The sequence below is a fragment of the Myripristis murdjan genome, chromosome 16, assembly GCF_902150065.1.
Source record: "Myripristis murdjan chromosome 16, fMyrMur1.1, whole genome shotgun sequence".
Lineage (NCBI taxonomy): Eukaryota > Metazoa > Chordata > Actinopteri > Holocentriformes > Holocentridae > Myripristis > Myripristis murdjan.
In genome coordinates, this window is record NC_043995.1 from 33,643,231 (window position 1) to 33,656,566 (window position 13,336).

General features: G+C 47.7%; 1 protein-coding gene across 1 annotated transcript in view; it reads right to left on the bottom strand.

Moving 5' to 3' along the window:
• Positions 1 to 5,560: 5,560 nt before the first annotated feature.
• LOC115374351 (protein asteroid homolog 1-like) overlaps positions 5,561 to 13,336 on the bottom strand; it is an 8,483-nt gene continuing 707 nt past the window's right edge. Inside the window, exons 1-4 of the mRNA XM_030073209.1 lie at positions 12,780 to 13,336; positions 11,772 to 11,961; positions 6,323 to 6,467; positions 5,561 to 5,869 (exon numbers count right to left, since the gene is read on the bottom strand). The exon at positions 12,780 to 13,336 is cut by the window's right edge and continues 707 nt beyond it. Of these exons, the coding sequence (XP_029929069.1) occupies positions 5,581 to 5,869; positions 6,323 to 6,467; positions 11,772 to 11,961; positions 12,780 to 13,336 (1,181 nt within the window). The 3' untranslated portion in view covers positions 5,561 to 5,580. The remainder of the gene's footprint in view (positions 5,870 to 6,322; positions 6,468 to 11,771; positions 11,962 to 12,779) is intronic.

A 13,336-nucleotide genomic window follows, 5' to 3' on the forward strand; every position in this document is an offset into this window, starting at 1 on the left:
CGGAACCGCCGGGCAGAGGCAGCGGCGGCAGCGGTGATGTGGACTCGGGACCGCCAGGCAGCAGCGACGTGGACTCGGGACCGCCGGGCAGAGGCAGCGGCGACAGCGGTGATGTGGACTCAGGACTGCCGGGCAGCGGCAACGGCAACGTGGACTCGGGACCGCCGGGCAGCGGCAACGGCAACGTGGACTCGGGACCGCCGGGCAGCGGCAACGGCAACGTGGACTCGGGACCGTCGGGCAGCGGCAACGGCAACGTCCACTCGGGACCGCCGGGCAGCGGCAACGGCAACGTCCACTCCAGGCCGCCGGGCAGCGGCAACGTCCACTCCAGGAACTTGGACAGGGACTGGGGTCTGGGCAGCCAGTCGTGCTCAGGGAACTGTGACATGGACTGGGGCCGGGACAGCCAGTCGGGCTCGAGGTACTGTGACTGTGACATGGACTGGGGCAGTGGGTCCGGCTTGGGGAACTGTGACAGGGACCTGGGCAGCCAGTCTGATACGGGGAACTGGGACAAGGGCAGTGGCTGGAACACCCAGTCTGGCTCGGGGCACTGGGACAGGGGCAGCCAGTCCGGTTCGGGGTACTGGGGCAGGAACCAAGACCGGGTCCGGAACAGCCGGTCGGGCTTGGCAAACTGTGACATGGACTGGGGCAGTGGGTCCGGCTTGGGGAACTGTGACAGGGACCTGGGCAGCCAGTCTGATACGGGGAACTGGGACAAGGGCAGTGGCTGGAACACCCAGCCTGGCTCGGGTTACTGGGACAGGGGCAGCCAGTCCGGTTCGGGGTACTGGGGCAGGAACCAAGACCGGGTCCGGAACAGCCGGTCGGGCTTGGCAAACTGTGACATGGACTGGGGCAGCCAGTCTGGACCTGGGAACTGGGACCGGGGCAGCCACTTGGGTTCGAGGTACTGTGACAGTGACATGGACTGGAGCAACCTGTCTGACCCTGGGAACTGGGACTGGGGCAGCCAATCTGGTTCTGGGAACTGGGACAGGTACTGCTCGGCTGCTAAGGCTAGTAGCTGGGCCTGCTAGGTCGCAGAGGCTAATAGCTGGACCTGCTAGACTGCAGGGGCCGGTAGCTGGAATAGCTAGGCTGCTTGGGCTGCTGGGAGTAGTAGCTGGTCTAGCTAGACTGCTAGAACTACTATGACTGGCAGCTGGGCTAGCTAGGCTGCTTGGACTGGTAGGGCTGGTTGCTTGGCTGCTTGGACTCATGGGACCGGTAGCTGGGCTAGCTAGACTGCTTGGACTGGTAGGGCTGGTAGCCTGGCTGCTTGGACTGGTAGCTAAGCTAGCTAGGCTGCTAGGGCTGCTATGGCTGGTAGCTGGGCTAGCTAGGCTGCTAAGGCTGCTAGGGCTGCTATGGCTGGTAGCTGGGCTAGCTAGGCTGCTTGGACTGGTAGGGCTGGTAGCCTGGCTGTTTGGGCTGGTAGCTAGGCTACCAGCCCAAGACACAAGAACAAAACCTAACAAAACAAAACATAATTTTTAAGACATGACAGTTCTGGTATTCTCCAGAACGTCCAGATGGCCAGTCCGCCCCTGCCCTTACCCCCTCTCCCTAGCACAGGCCATCATTGTAAATAAGAACCAGCTCTTAATAATTATGCCTGTTAAAATATAGGTCAAATAAAACAAATAAAATAAAATAAAACCAACATCATATGATACAGCACTAATAGTGCTCAACAATAAGTCAAGAAACAGCAACAAGAAGAGCAGCCAGGTAAATAGCCACAGGTACAAGTTAAATACAACTCCTCCCCTGATGTGACTTTAGAGAGGAAATGGCTGTGGGGATAAAGGAGTGTTTGTACCTGTTGCTTTAAGAGAAGGAAATCTGAGCCGGGAGCCAGAGGGCCAAAACAGGAACTCAGAGTGTAACAGGTGGGAACCGTCTGAAAGAATGGCATTAGCCTTCCTGACTATCTGCCTGTGGTCAGATAAAGTAATCAGGTCAGATAAAGTAATCTCATCCAAATAATTTAAAAAAATTTGCACCAAGAAAGGTTTGGCTGTCTCTGTCTGCTTCTTTCTGTCCAAAACAAATAAAGGACACAGACAGGACGTTGAAACTCAGATGGATGGATTGATTCCTGGACAGTTTCCAGCCACAGAGAGTCAGTTCCAGCCTCGGCAGTCCTTTTTGCAACCAAGCTCTGGGTTTTTGGGTTGGTGGCCTCGCTTTTTGACTTTGCGGCCAGTTTGCTGCACGGTGGCCTGCTGGCTCGGTAGAGCTCCAGGCCGAGCTCTAACATTATTTGTGCTGTCAGGAGAAGCTCAGGTCCCCTTGACCCATCACATGATAGTTTGGGTAAGGACTGAACCACCGGGACCTCCAGCCGGACCAGGGTCTGTCTGAACAGCGAGATGCACTTCAGGGGTAGGATGTTCCCCTGCATTGTCATGCCCAGTGACTTTTCATGGGCTGCTTTCAACCGTGCCTCTGCTCGTTTTTTCTTGGTTTCCAGCTTCATATCAGTGTGATCCTGCAGCCCCTCAGCGCTTTTACGAACCTCTCAATCTGGTCCGCATACGCAGCATAAACACCACCATACATCTGTACCTGAACCATGGTAGGGTACAGGTGGAAGGACAGGTTACAGCCATCCACCACCAGCTGGCTGTCCCTGAACCGGATATCCTGGTAGATCTGACTGTTGGCCTCGATGAAGCTGAACCCCCATCCTGATGTGTGCAACAAAGCTGGAGCAGCACTCTACACACCAGAGTTAAGTTTCTATTCCTTAAGTTTCACTCTCTTGACCACACTAATTAAGTCAGGGAGCTGCCAGGACATGATATCTGGATTAAGCTATGAAACTTGTTTTCATTTCCTCATGTCATCGCCTGTACATGAGCAGGAATTCGGGTTACTCAGTGAGCAATCCTACCTGCCCACTCTGGACGTGGGCTGGTGCTTGGTGCTGGATCTGGCTTCTGACTCTGAGGGGCTACAAGACAAAGTTTCCCAGTTATGTGGCGTCGCATCATACTATTATTTAGATTGTATAACGTTATGTTATATGCCACAACGTCACACAATCCATTGACTTGATAATTGATTAACTTGAACAGTGGTTTGCAGGCAAAGTTCAATATCTTGCCTTACCCGTTTCATCGTCCTCATTTGTCGTTTCAAACCGCGAGCTCGTTTTAGTGAAAAAGTTGCCAATTTTAGCACATTGGGCTGCGTCTGTTTCCAGAGCTTTGCTCTTTTTAATTCTTGCCTTCTCCGCGCCACCCTTGCTCTTTCTATTTTCCATCTTTCAAACACCACTGACCGAGTGCATGGATGCGTTACATCAGGGTGCGTCTGCAAAAAAAAAAAAAAAAAAAAAACACGGCCATGACTGAACACCGGCCCCCAAAAAATAAAAAATAAAAAAAGTCCGGTCCTCCCGATTAGCCTCTCCGGGCCTGTCTGACGGTGACCAGACGCTGTGCAGTGCTGCTGTGTGATCAGATGGTGTGTTTACTGACTGTCTGTGGAAAGTGGCAGCGAAAGGAGGCCTGCGGCTCAGAAACCCTGCAGCGCATCAGACTGTGTGACAAACTGTCGGTAAGAGTCACTACACCAGACCGAGGGATTTTGCTCTACAGAGTCTGATATCAAAATGAAATGAGATTTGATGAGCAAATTAGATAAATAGCACTAAAGATATAATATATATTTTTTTTTTTTAAAAAGAACTATATTTACAATTAATAAAAAACGATAGGCTATAATTAAATGGCAAGATCTCTTGTGCTTAATGCTTGTCAAAGGTATCTGAACAAGCATCTAGAATATGAATAAAACATTCTCAGAAAACTGGTAAAAAATAATCATTAGGCACATAACTTCCGGGTAATTTCGGCTACTTGTGACCAGTGGCGGTTCTGCCCATGTTGCCGCCCTGGGCGAAATTACTGCCTTGCGCCCTACCGTTCTAGCCGCGCGCACGCGCGCGCGCGCGCGGCGAGAACTTCCAAGCGATAACGGCCGCTACCGGTGCCCCTCTGGCGGCTACACGCGCCCCTCCCAGAGCAGGGGCGCCAACACCTGCACAAATACCTTTTTTTGGAAAAATACTTTTTATATGGACAAAATCTTGTTTGCATAAAAAAAAGCCACTGGTCAGCATCAGGCGGGCCGGCCGCGGCACCGGCTTGATGCCTACAGGTGCCACGCCCACCTGGTCAGGTCTGCCGGATCTGACAGGTGAGCGGCGCACACATACTGCCATCCTCTCATTATAAATCAACTTTTGTTCATACGCGGCTGCAGCAGCACAACGCACAATGACACAGACAACATGGTTGATTATTGACTGTGCAATGCGGCCATTCGCTGCTAATTGCGGCATCAGGCGAGCCTACCTACTGGTTTATATGCAAGCACAATACATGTGTGTTTGCTTAGACCCCAATATTAGACGAGGGCGTTTTTTCAGGGCATTTTCAATGGAAAAAATATTGTCTTATATTCAGATGAATACAGTAATAGAAAACTGCTTTGCAGCGAGGATGATTTTTTTTTTTTTTTTTTTTTTTTTGGCTCTCATGCCGCCCCCCACGTGACATGAAAATATGCCGCCCCGGGCGGCTGCCCGCTTCGCCCGTGCCTAAAACCGCTACTGCTTGTGACCTTTTATTCATTTCGTCCATCTGGGTTTGAAAGGGTTAAATGAAGATGAAACACACAAACACAAGGAGGAAAGGCAGCCGACGGCATTTATTGGAGAATATATTCATAAAACAATCAGATGTGAAATTACAACAGCGTTTAAAAGACAAAACCTTGACGCCCTCTGTTCTGCTGATGAATTTAGAAACACACACACACACACACACACACACACACACATGCAGTGTGCTAAAACAACAGAACTGGACACAGTCATTAAGAAGCTAAAAAGTAAAAAAAAAAAAAAAAAAAAAGTTAAAGATGGTACATAAAATAAACGAATTCAGCAAAATGCAAAATGCATGTGAATCAGCATCCAGAACAGCCCATACAAGGCAGCAAAAGTGCAAACAGCGAGCTTTATCATCATCGTCATCATCACCACCATCATCACCACCATCACCATCACCACCATCATCGTCAACATCATATGATACAGCACTAATAGTGCTCAACAATAAATCAAGAAACAACAACAAGAAGAGCAGCCAGGTAAGCAGCCACAGGTACAAGTTAAATACAACTCCTCCCCTGATGTGACTTTAGAGAGGAAATGGCTGAGGGGATAAAGGAGTGTTTGTACCTGTTGCTTTTAACAGAAGGAAATCTGAACTGGGAGCCAGAGGGCCAAAACTGGAACTCAGAATGTAACGGGTGGGAACCGTCTGATAGAATGACATTAGCCTTCCTGACTATCTGCCTGTGGAACAGGTCAGATAAAGTAATCTCATCCAAATAATTTAAAAAAAATTGCACTAAGAAATGTTTGGCTGTCTTTGTCTGTTTCTTTTTGTCAAAAAAAAAAAAAAATAAAAATAAAAATAAAAAAAAAGAAAGACAGGACGTTGACACTCAGATGGATGGATGGATTCCTGGACAGGTTCCAACCACAGAGAATCAGTTCCAGCCTCGATGCTCCTTTTTGCAGCCGAGCTCTGGGTTTTTGGGCTGGCAGCCTGCGCTCCTCGCCGCCTCCTCGTCTTCGTCTGGGAGGTTCAGCTGCTCCAGGTTGGCGGTCAGATCCTCCAGAGTGTGTGTGGTTCTCCTGTGCTGGGGCTGCTGCACGGCAGCCAGCAGGGTTTGGTAGAGCTCCAGGCTGGAGGGCGTCCTCGTCAGGAAATACTCAGGGTTCATCCCCCCCCTCAGCCTGTGGACCAGCTGGTGGAACAGCTTCCCCCCACACAACCTGGAGAACAACAACAGAAGACAGTTGGAGCCACACAACATCAGCTAGAGCAGACTCATGAGTATGAACTGGGGCTGAACGAGCCCCCACCGTTTTACACTTCCTGCCTGCTGCAGCTCCTTCAGGCTCCGAGTCCCTGCTGCTGTTTGAATGCTGGACAAAAGGCTGAGCTGCTCCAGGCTCCTGCTTCTAAAGGCTTGTACTGAGTCTGTTGTAGGGGAGCATTACTGTCCTGATAATGAGCTTCAAACAGCAGAGAAACCTGCAGCACTGACTGCAGAGCTGCTGTTTGCTGCTCAGTCACTTTCAGCCGCAGAGCGAGGTTTCCGTCCAGTCGGCTGATGTGCTGGGAAACTTGACCCATCGCTTGATAGTTTGACCCAAACATTCTTTATGATGCTGTTAGTAACTGTGGTCTGGTGTTGGTTGTAGTGATTGGCTGTGCAGTCTCACCTGGTGCCCTGAGGCTCAGGCAGAGGGAAACCCAGCAGCTGGTTGAGCTGCATGCTGAACATCACACAGGACTGCCACTGGTTGAAGGCGTGAGCCACATCTTGATCCAGACTGGGTGTAGCATCTGTGTTCTCCACCTGCAAAGCTACAACACACACATCACTCAACAGTTCATCCACATGCTGTACTTGGAGAAGCTGTTGGCTTGTGGCTCTCAAAATGTATGTGGGTGTAGCAGTGGTATTTGTGCATGTACAGATATATCTAAGGTCAAAGGTCAGGCATGTCAAAGTTTGCTTTCTGCAGTCCAAAATTTCACCAACCGCTCAAGTGTTTCATTAAATGTACCGTGAAACTTAAAAACAAATTCCAAGTGATGCAAAACAATGTTATTCGGTACCTGTTAAATGCGCCCCCCTGTACTCATATTGGCAGGGAGGAGTTTGCAAGAGCTGGTCTGCTTCCTGTTCACCTAAGAGTGGAACAACAAAAGCTAAACTAGAGTTCTCACCGGGCCTGAAAATTAAGACCCGACCTGACCCGGGCCAGACTAGGCCAGCCCGAGGCCCGACCCGACCCGACTAATTAGCCGAACTTTAGGCCCGACAGCCCGATAAAGCCCGAAAAAAAAAAAATTTGCCAAATTTAGCAGAGCCGGTCGGCCGCGGCACCGGGGCTCCATCAGTCGGTATATCAGGCGGGCCGGCCGCGGCACCGGCCAGCATCAGGCAGCTCACCTGTCAGATCCGGCAGACCTGACGGGTGGGCGCGGTATCGGACGGTGCCGCGGCCGGCCCGCCTGATGCCGACTGATGGTGCCGCGGCATGTGCGGGTCAATACGGTAGTCTAGAAAACTGGAGATTTTTTATTTATTTATTTTTTTCTCGTGCACCCCCAAGTAGGCTAGATTGCGCCCTGGGCAGTTGCACTGCCCATAGCAAAAACCGTCCCTGCTGCCGAGTCTGCCAGCACAGCAGGATACTGCTGCAACTCTCTCTCACTTGTTTGCGCTGCGCTCGCACAGCTGGTTGTCTGTCACTGAAAGTTTAGCCTCCAAATCCAATCCAGTCTCTCACTCTCTCCACCTGTCACATAAAATGAAATGTCATAATCAATAACAGAACACATAATTCTATTTTTTATTAAAAAAAAAAATCCCCCACAGAACCCGAAGCCCGACCCGACCCGCCCAATTCACGTAAATTTTAGGCCCGACCCGACCCGAAAATGTCGGGTCGGGTCGGGCAGAATATGAGAACTCTAGGGTAGAGTGACAGTCTCAGTTTAAAATTAATTTTCCTTCAACATTTTTGTCATACACTGCTTACTATTAATACTTAGCACTTATTTTCATCTTTCATTCGGTCATGCTGTGGGGCGCTGCACTGTGGCTCCCCTGTTGCACTTCACGCTTGGCATTGTTTAGTTTAAAGATTTTTTTTTGAGTGGAAAATCTGACTGACGGCAATCATGGATCTTGCTTTATGGGAGATGATCTGCTTGTTTTGGGGACTTTTAAACACGTATTTCACTCAGGGATTTAATGACAACAATTCTCCAGGCGCAGACAGAGACCCTTCTGCTGTTGCACAATCATGCTGCTGTCATCGCATCGATCCCGGGTTGTTTAAAAATAACCTCGGAAAGGAATAAACAATGGATGAAGCGCAAAGTGGATGTAAAAGTGGCATCCGTCAACGGCTCAAAAGGCAAAAGAACAATCCTCCCCTGCCTGCAACGCTGTTGATCAACGCGCAGTCCCTGAGATCGAAATCAGATGAACTGGCTGCCAACACCCGCTACCTTCATGAGTACTTGTGTCCTTGCCTTTGGAACTGTGTTGGGCTGTCAAGGTGAGAGAGCAACTGTGCACGTCTGATATAGAGCTGCTCTCTGTCTCACTCCGACCCTATTATTTACCAAGAGAGTTTCCTCAGATCTGTTTTACCTTGCTGTATATTCACCCAAAGGCCCAATTTTAATAAAGCTACTGAAACTATTTTTTATACTTGACAAAAACTTGAGGCACTCTCTCCTGATGTGCCCAAGTTCATTCTGGGATATTTGAATAATTGTTCTGTTAAAAAGTCCCTGTGCCCATGTTATCAATATGTTGATTTCCACACCAGGAAGAAAAAGTCACTTGACTTATGTTTTGGTACTGTGAAGAACGCTTACACAGCAACCCCACTTCCCCACTTGGAGCATCTGACCACAATGTGGTTTATCTCCATCCTGCTTACCAGAGGCTGCCTGAGGGGGAAAAGCTTCAAATAAAGACTGTTAAAGTGTGGGACAATGAAAGTATTATGGCACTGCAGGGCTGCTTTGATTGTATTTCATGGGAAGTCTTTGACAGCCCCGACATCAATGATAAGGTAGCGGCAGTAACTGACTATGTCAATTGCTGTGTGGATTCTATGTTACCCATTAAGTCATTTAAACTTCATTCCAATGATAAACCTTGGATGTCCAGTGAAGTAAAGAAGCTAATTATCCAAAAACGGAAAATCTGTGGTAATGTTTTAAAGAATCACGCTGAACAGTTAGCCCCTGTGTTCACTGAGATTTTAGAAGATCCTCTGTCACAAAACTGTTCCTATTATTTGGTAAAGTGCAGTTATTGCCAAAGACCCCAAATCCTAGTCAGCCTAGTGGCTTCCGTCCTATAGCACTGACTTCGCTGGTAATCAAATGTTACTAATCAAATGAAGCTGGTCTTATTGCCTGGATTGCTGACTTTCTCAGTGGTAGAATCCAGCAGGTCAGAGTAGGAGCATTGCTTTCTGATAAAGGATACAAGGAAGTTTATTGGTCATTATACAACAGGTTGTATAATGAAATTAAAATGTGGTTCTCTCTTGATTGATTTATTTAAACATGGAATTTCTCACATCATCAGCACATTTGCTGATGTATGATGTCACTGATGATGTGTATTCTTCAAGGTAGATGTGGTTCTCCTGGGTAGCAGCATCCCTGAACATCTGCCAGTCTGTGCATTCAAAACAGTCCTGTAGAGCTGCTGCAGCTTCATCTGTCCACACTTTAACTGTTTGTTGGTTTGACCCTTTTTGTCAGCTGGATGTAGGTAGGCAGGAGAAGCAGGGAGATGTGGTCTGACTGGCCAAAATGAGGACGAGAGAGGGCTCTGTAGCTGTCAGGAACATTGGTGTACACATGGTCCAGTGTGTTGTTTCCTCTGGTGGGGATGTGGACGTGCTGGTGGAATCTTGGCAGAACAGTTCTGAGGTCTGTTTGATTAAAATCCCCAGCAACAATAATAACAGCATCTGGCTGTTTTGTCATGTAACTGCTGATGACCTCATACAATTCCTGGAGTACATTTTTTGAATTTGCATCCGGTGAAATGTAAACAGCAGCAACAAACACAGGTGAATTTCAAGGCAGGTAATATGGCCGACATCTCAGCAGTAAAAACTCAACGTCAGGTGAACATCTTCCATCCAATCTGACTGCACCAAGCACCATTGATGGACACACAGAGTCCGTGCCCTCTCGTCCCACCGGAGTCCTGTGCTGTCAGCCCGGAACAGGCTCTGCCCGTCCAGCGGCAAAGCCTCATCCAGCATGCCATGGTTTCCCTCTCTTCCTGGGTCGACCACACTACTTGCGGTGACGTCTGGTCCGAATGTTTTTAAATGTCGGATCTTGAGATGCTGAGATGCCAAGAGCAGAGATCATCTCGAGGTCAGCTGCACTCAGTCCAGTCACAACACCTCCCCCTCCGATGCCGACGAGTGTGTCACCATTGTAGGCAACATGATTCCCAGCAATAAAAGCGAAAGAGTTGCTTCTTTTTCGCCTTGCCATGTTATAAGTGGAGGGAGCCATGGCTGCTGCATCCATATGCACCGCCGTTGCCAATAGCACTTACTAAAATGACCACTTTTACTGGCTCCCCTCAAGGATGTGTTTTACCTCTTCTTTTATTTATCTTATACACAAATTCTTGCACTAGCACTATTCCAAATAGGTATTTCATGTAGTATGACCAAAGGCTGGTGACCCTCTTGCCAACATGTTTGACTTGCTGCCTTCTGGGCGACGATACCGCCCCCTTATGTTTACAAAAAACAGCAAAATTCTCTTTCGTGCCTCAGACTATTAAACTCCTTAACAGCTGACACAGTTCTTGACCTAAGCTTGCTCAGCTGGTCTGTAGAAGCTTCATAATTTCCTCTGGCGGTGGAAACCGGATGCTTCCACTCCAGTCTGATTAAGAATATTTACCGGGCACTCTGAACCCTGAACAGAGCGCAGAGGTGTGTGTGTGTGTGTGTGTGTGTGTGTGTGTGTGTGTGTGTGTGTGTGTGTGTGTGTGTGTGTGTGTGTGTGTGTGTGTGTGTGTGTGTCCACTGTGTGATCGGGGAGAAGTGGAAAATGCTCTTGTTGTTTTATTGTCTTCTGTATCATCATTGGTTCTTGCCATAATATGAATTTTAACAGTTGTCCAATAGGGCTGTCGGCTGTGTAGTAACCTGACTTCTGCACAACACAACTGATGGTCCCAACCCCATTGATAAAGCAAGAAATTCCACTAATTAACCCTGATAAGGCACATCTGTGAAGTGAAAACCATTTCAGGTGACTACCTCTTGAAGCTCATGGAGAGAATGCCAAGAGTGTGCAAAGCAGTAATCAGAGCAAAGGGTGGCTATTTTGAAGAAACTAGAATATAAAACATGTTTTCAGTTATTTCACCTTTTTTTGTTAAGTACATAACTCCACATGTGTTCATTCATAGTTTTGATTCCTTCAGTGAGAATCTACAATGTAAATAGTCATGAAAATAAAGAAAACGCATTGAATGAGAAGGTGTGTCCAAACTTTTGGCCTGTACTGTATATTTTGTTATTGAACTAAATAAAGGGTTCAGTTTCAAAAAATTGGAATTTTCTGCCAATTCTTTCATAGTTCAGGCTTTATAGGGTTAATCATAGTGTCATTTTTTTTTTTTTTTTTTTTTTGTTTTTTTTGTTTTTGCTTTTATCATTTTTAGCCTTCTCTTGATTGGTTTTGTCTTTGATTATTTTAAAATTGCTCTGATTTTCTTGGTGTTAAACTTTTCATGTTTTCTCAAGATTTTTTTAAATTTTATTTCTTAATGTATTTATATGCCTCTGTAAAGCACTTTGAATTGCTTTGTGTATGAAATAATAATAATAATAATAATAATAATAATAATAATAATAATAACAATAATAATACATTTTATTTGTTATGGCGCCTTTCATGGCACTCAAGGTCACCTTACAGTAAAAATAAATACAAAATACAGCAACAACAGAAAAAACACAGCATAAAACATCACAGAAAACACAGCATAAGAAAAACATAATAGAAAATAGCATAAAAAACATGGGACTATACAAACAAACTCGCTTTGCCTTCATGGTGATGACTGTGTGTGTGTGTGTGTCCTACCTGTGCTGGTGTGTGTGGTCACCAGTCCCAGCAGCAGAGCCTGCAGCAGGTGTGGAGTGGGTCTCGCATTCTGCGTCCAGTAGCAGGTAACAGCCACCAGGAGGCGCAGGTGGGGCTCCACACCCTGAAAACAGGACGGCTCCACCCCCAGAGCCTCCATCAACACCCGGACACGCTGTGAGAGCTCCGCCTGGTGGAGCGGGACAGACAGTGCAACACAAATATGTTTTATCTCACACAGGAAAAAACAGAAAGCAGGAAGGAGAGTTCAAAAATTAAGACGGTTGATGACGGTTTTCATTGTTGATTAATGTTTTTTTTTCTCTCCAAATAACTGACTGATTATTTAGTCTGTAAGGAGTCCAGAATAATAATTCATGTTTATGAGGAGTAATCAGAGCTCCAAGTGATGTCTTCAGAAGTGAACAGCAGCCAAAAAACTATTCATAATAACTTTAGAAAGATCTCACAATCTGGAGCGCTCTTTCGGTCACTGTCAATCACAATCATTAATTTTTTACATTTTACACAACAGAAGCTGAAGTCTCAAAATCCACAGATCAACACAAGTCAGGGCACCGACGTTATTTGGTTCTCATAGAAGATTCAGTCATATAGGACATTTTGGCTCTAAAATATCTTTGGACTGGTGGCTGGTCCAAAATATTTGCAGCTTGAGCACAGTTCGCTCAGTCAGTCAGACAGACAGACAGACAGACAGACAGATCTTGCGTCATGATCAGGCATCAGGATGCATTTTTCATTGGCCTACTGGGTTTATTTTCAGAATCAGCGCAGATGAATTTGCGAGATTAAAAGCGTAAATTTACAAGAAAAAAACTCTGAGAGAAAAAAACATGAAAATTTTGAGGGTTTTTTTTCGTGAATAATTTCTCCCTACAGTGGTACTCACATAACATCGTACTGATGTGATGTGCTCTTCAGTAGCGTTGCTGTTGTTGTTCGTAGTAAGGTGGCAGTATATTGTGACTGTAAAAATGAAGATACCTTATTCAGGGAGTCCAGGCTCAGCTGCCCAGCGGCTCCTCGGCAGACCGACCGGACCATGATGATGGCCGGCAGGAGGCCCTCCCGGTCGTACTCCTCCACCTCCTCCTCGCCCAGCAGCAGCCCGTACATCACCTGGCGGATCGGCCGGGAGCTGAGATGGATACTCGGCAGGTCTTTGTGCTCCACCATGACAGGAAGGCGGACCCTCCTCAGCCGCAGCACGTTCAGGATGACTTTGTCCAGCCGGCCCTCGGTGAAAGGCAGGCGGAACCAGTCCGGGGCCAGAGCCCGGTCCTCCGGAGGGAAGGGAGGCACTGTCCCATCAGTAAAGAACCGGCCCAGGGCGCTGGGAGGCAGCTGGTACTCCTCCATGCCCACAGACAAGTTCTGCAGGACCTCCGCCGCTTTCTGCCTGCTCATCTCCCCCATCAGCTTCAGCGCCGCCTTCAGGGCCTCCTGGGGCTCCTGGAAGCGCCTCAGCCAGCGGAGCAGCGCCCCCAGGTAGCCTGGTCTGGTTTTCTCATGGGCTTCCAGTCGGAGGTACACCCCCATGT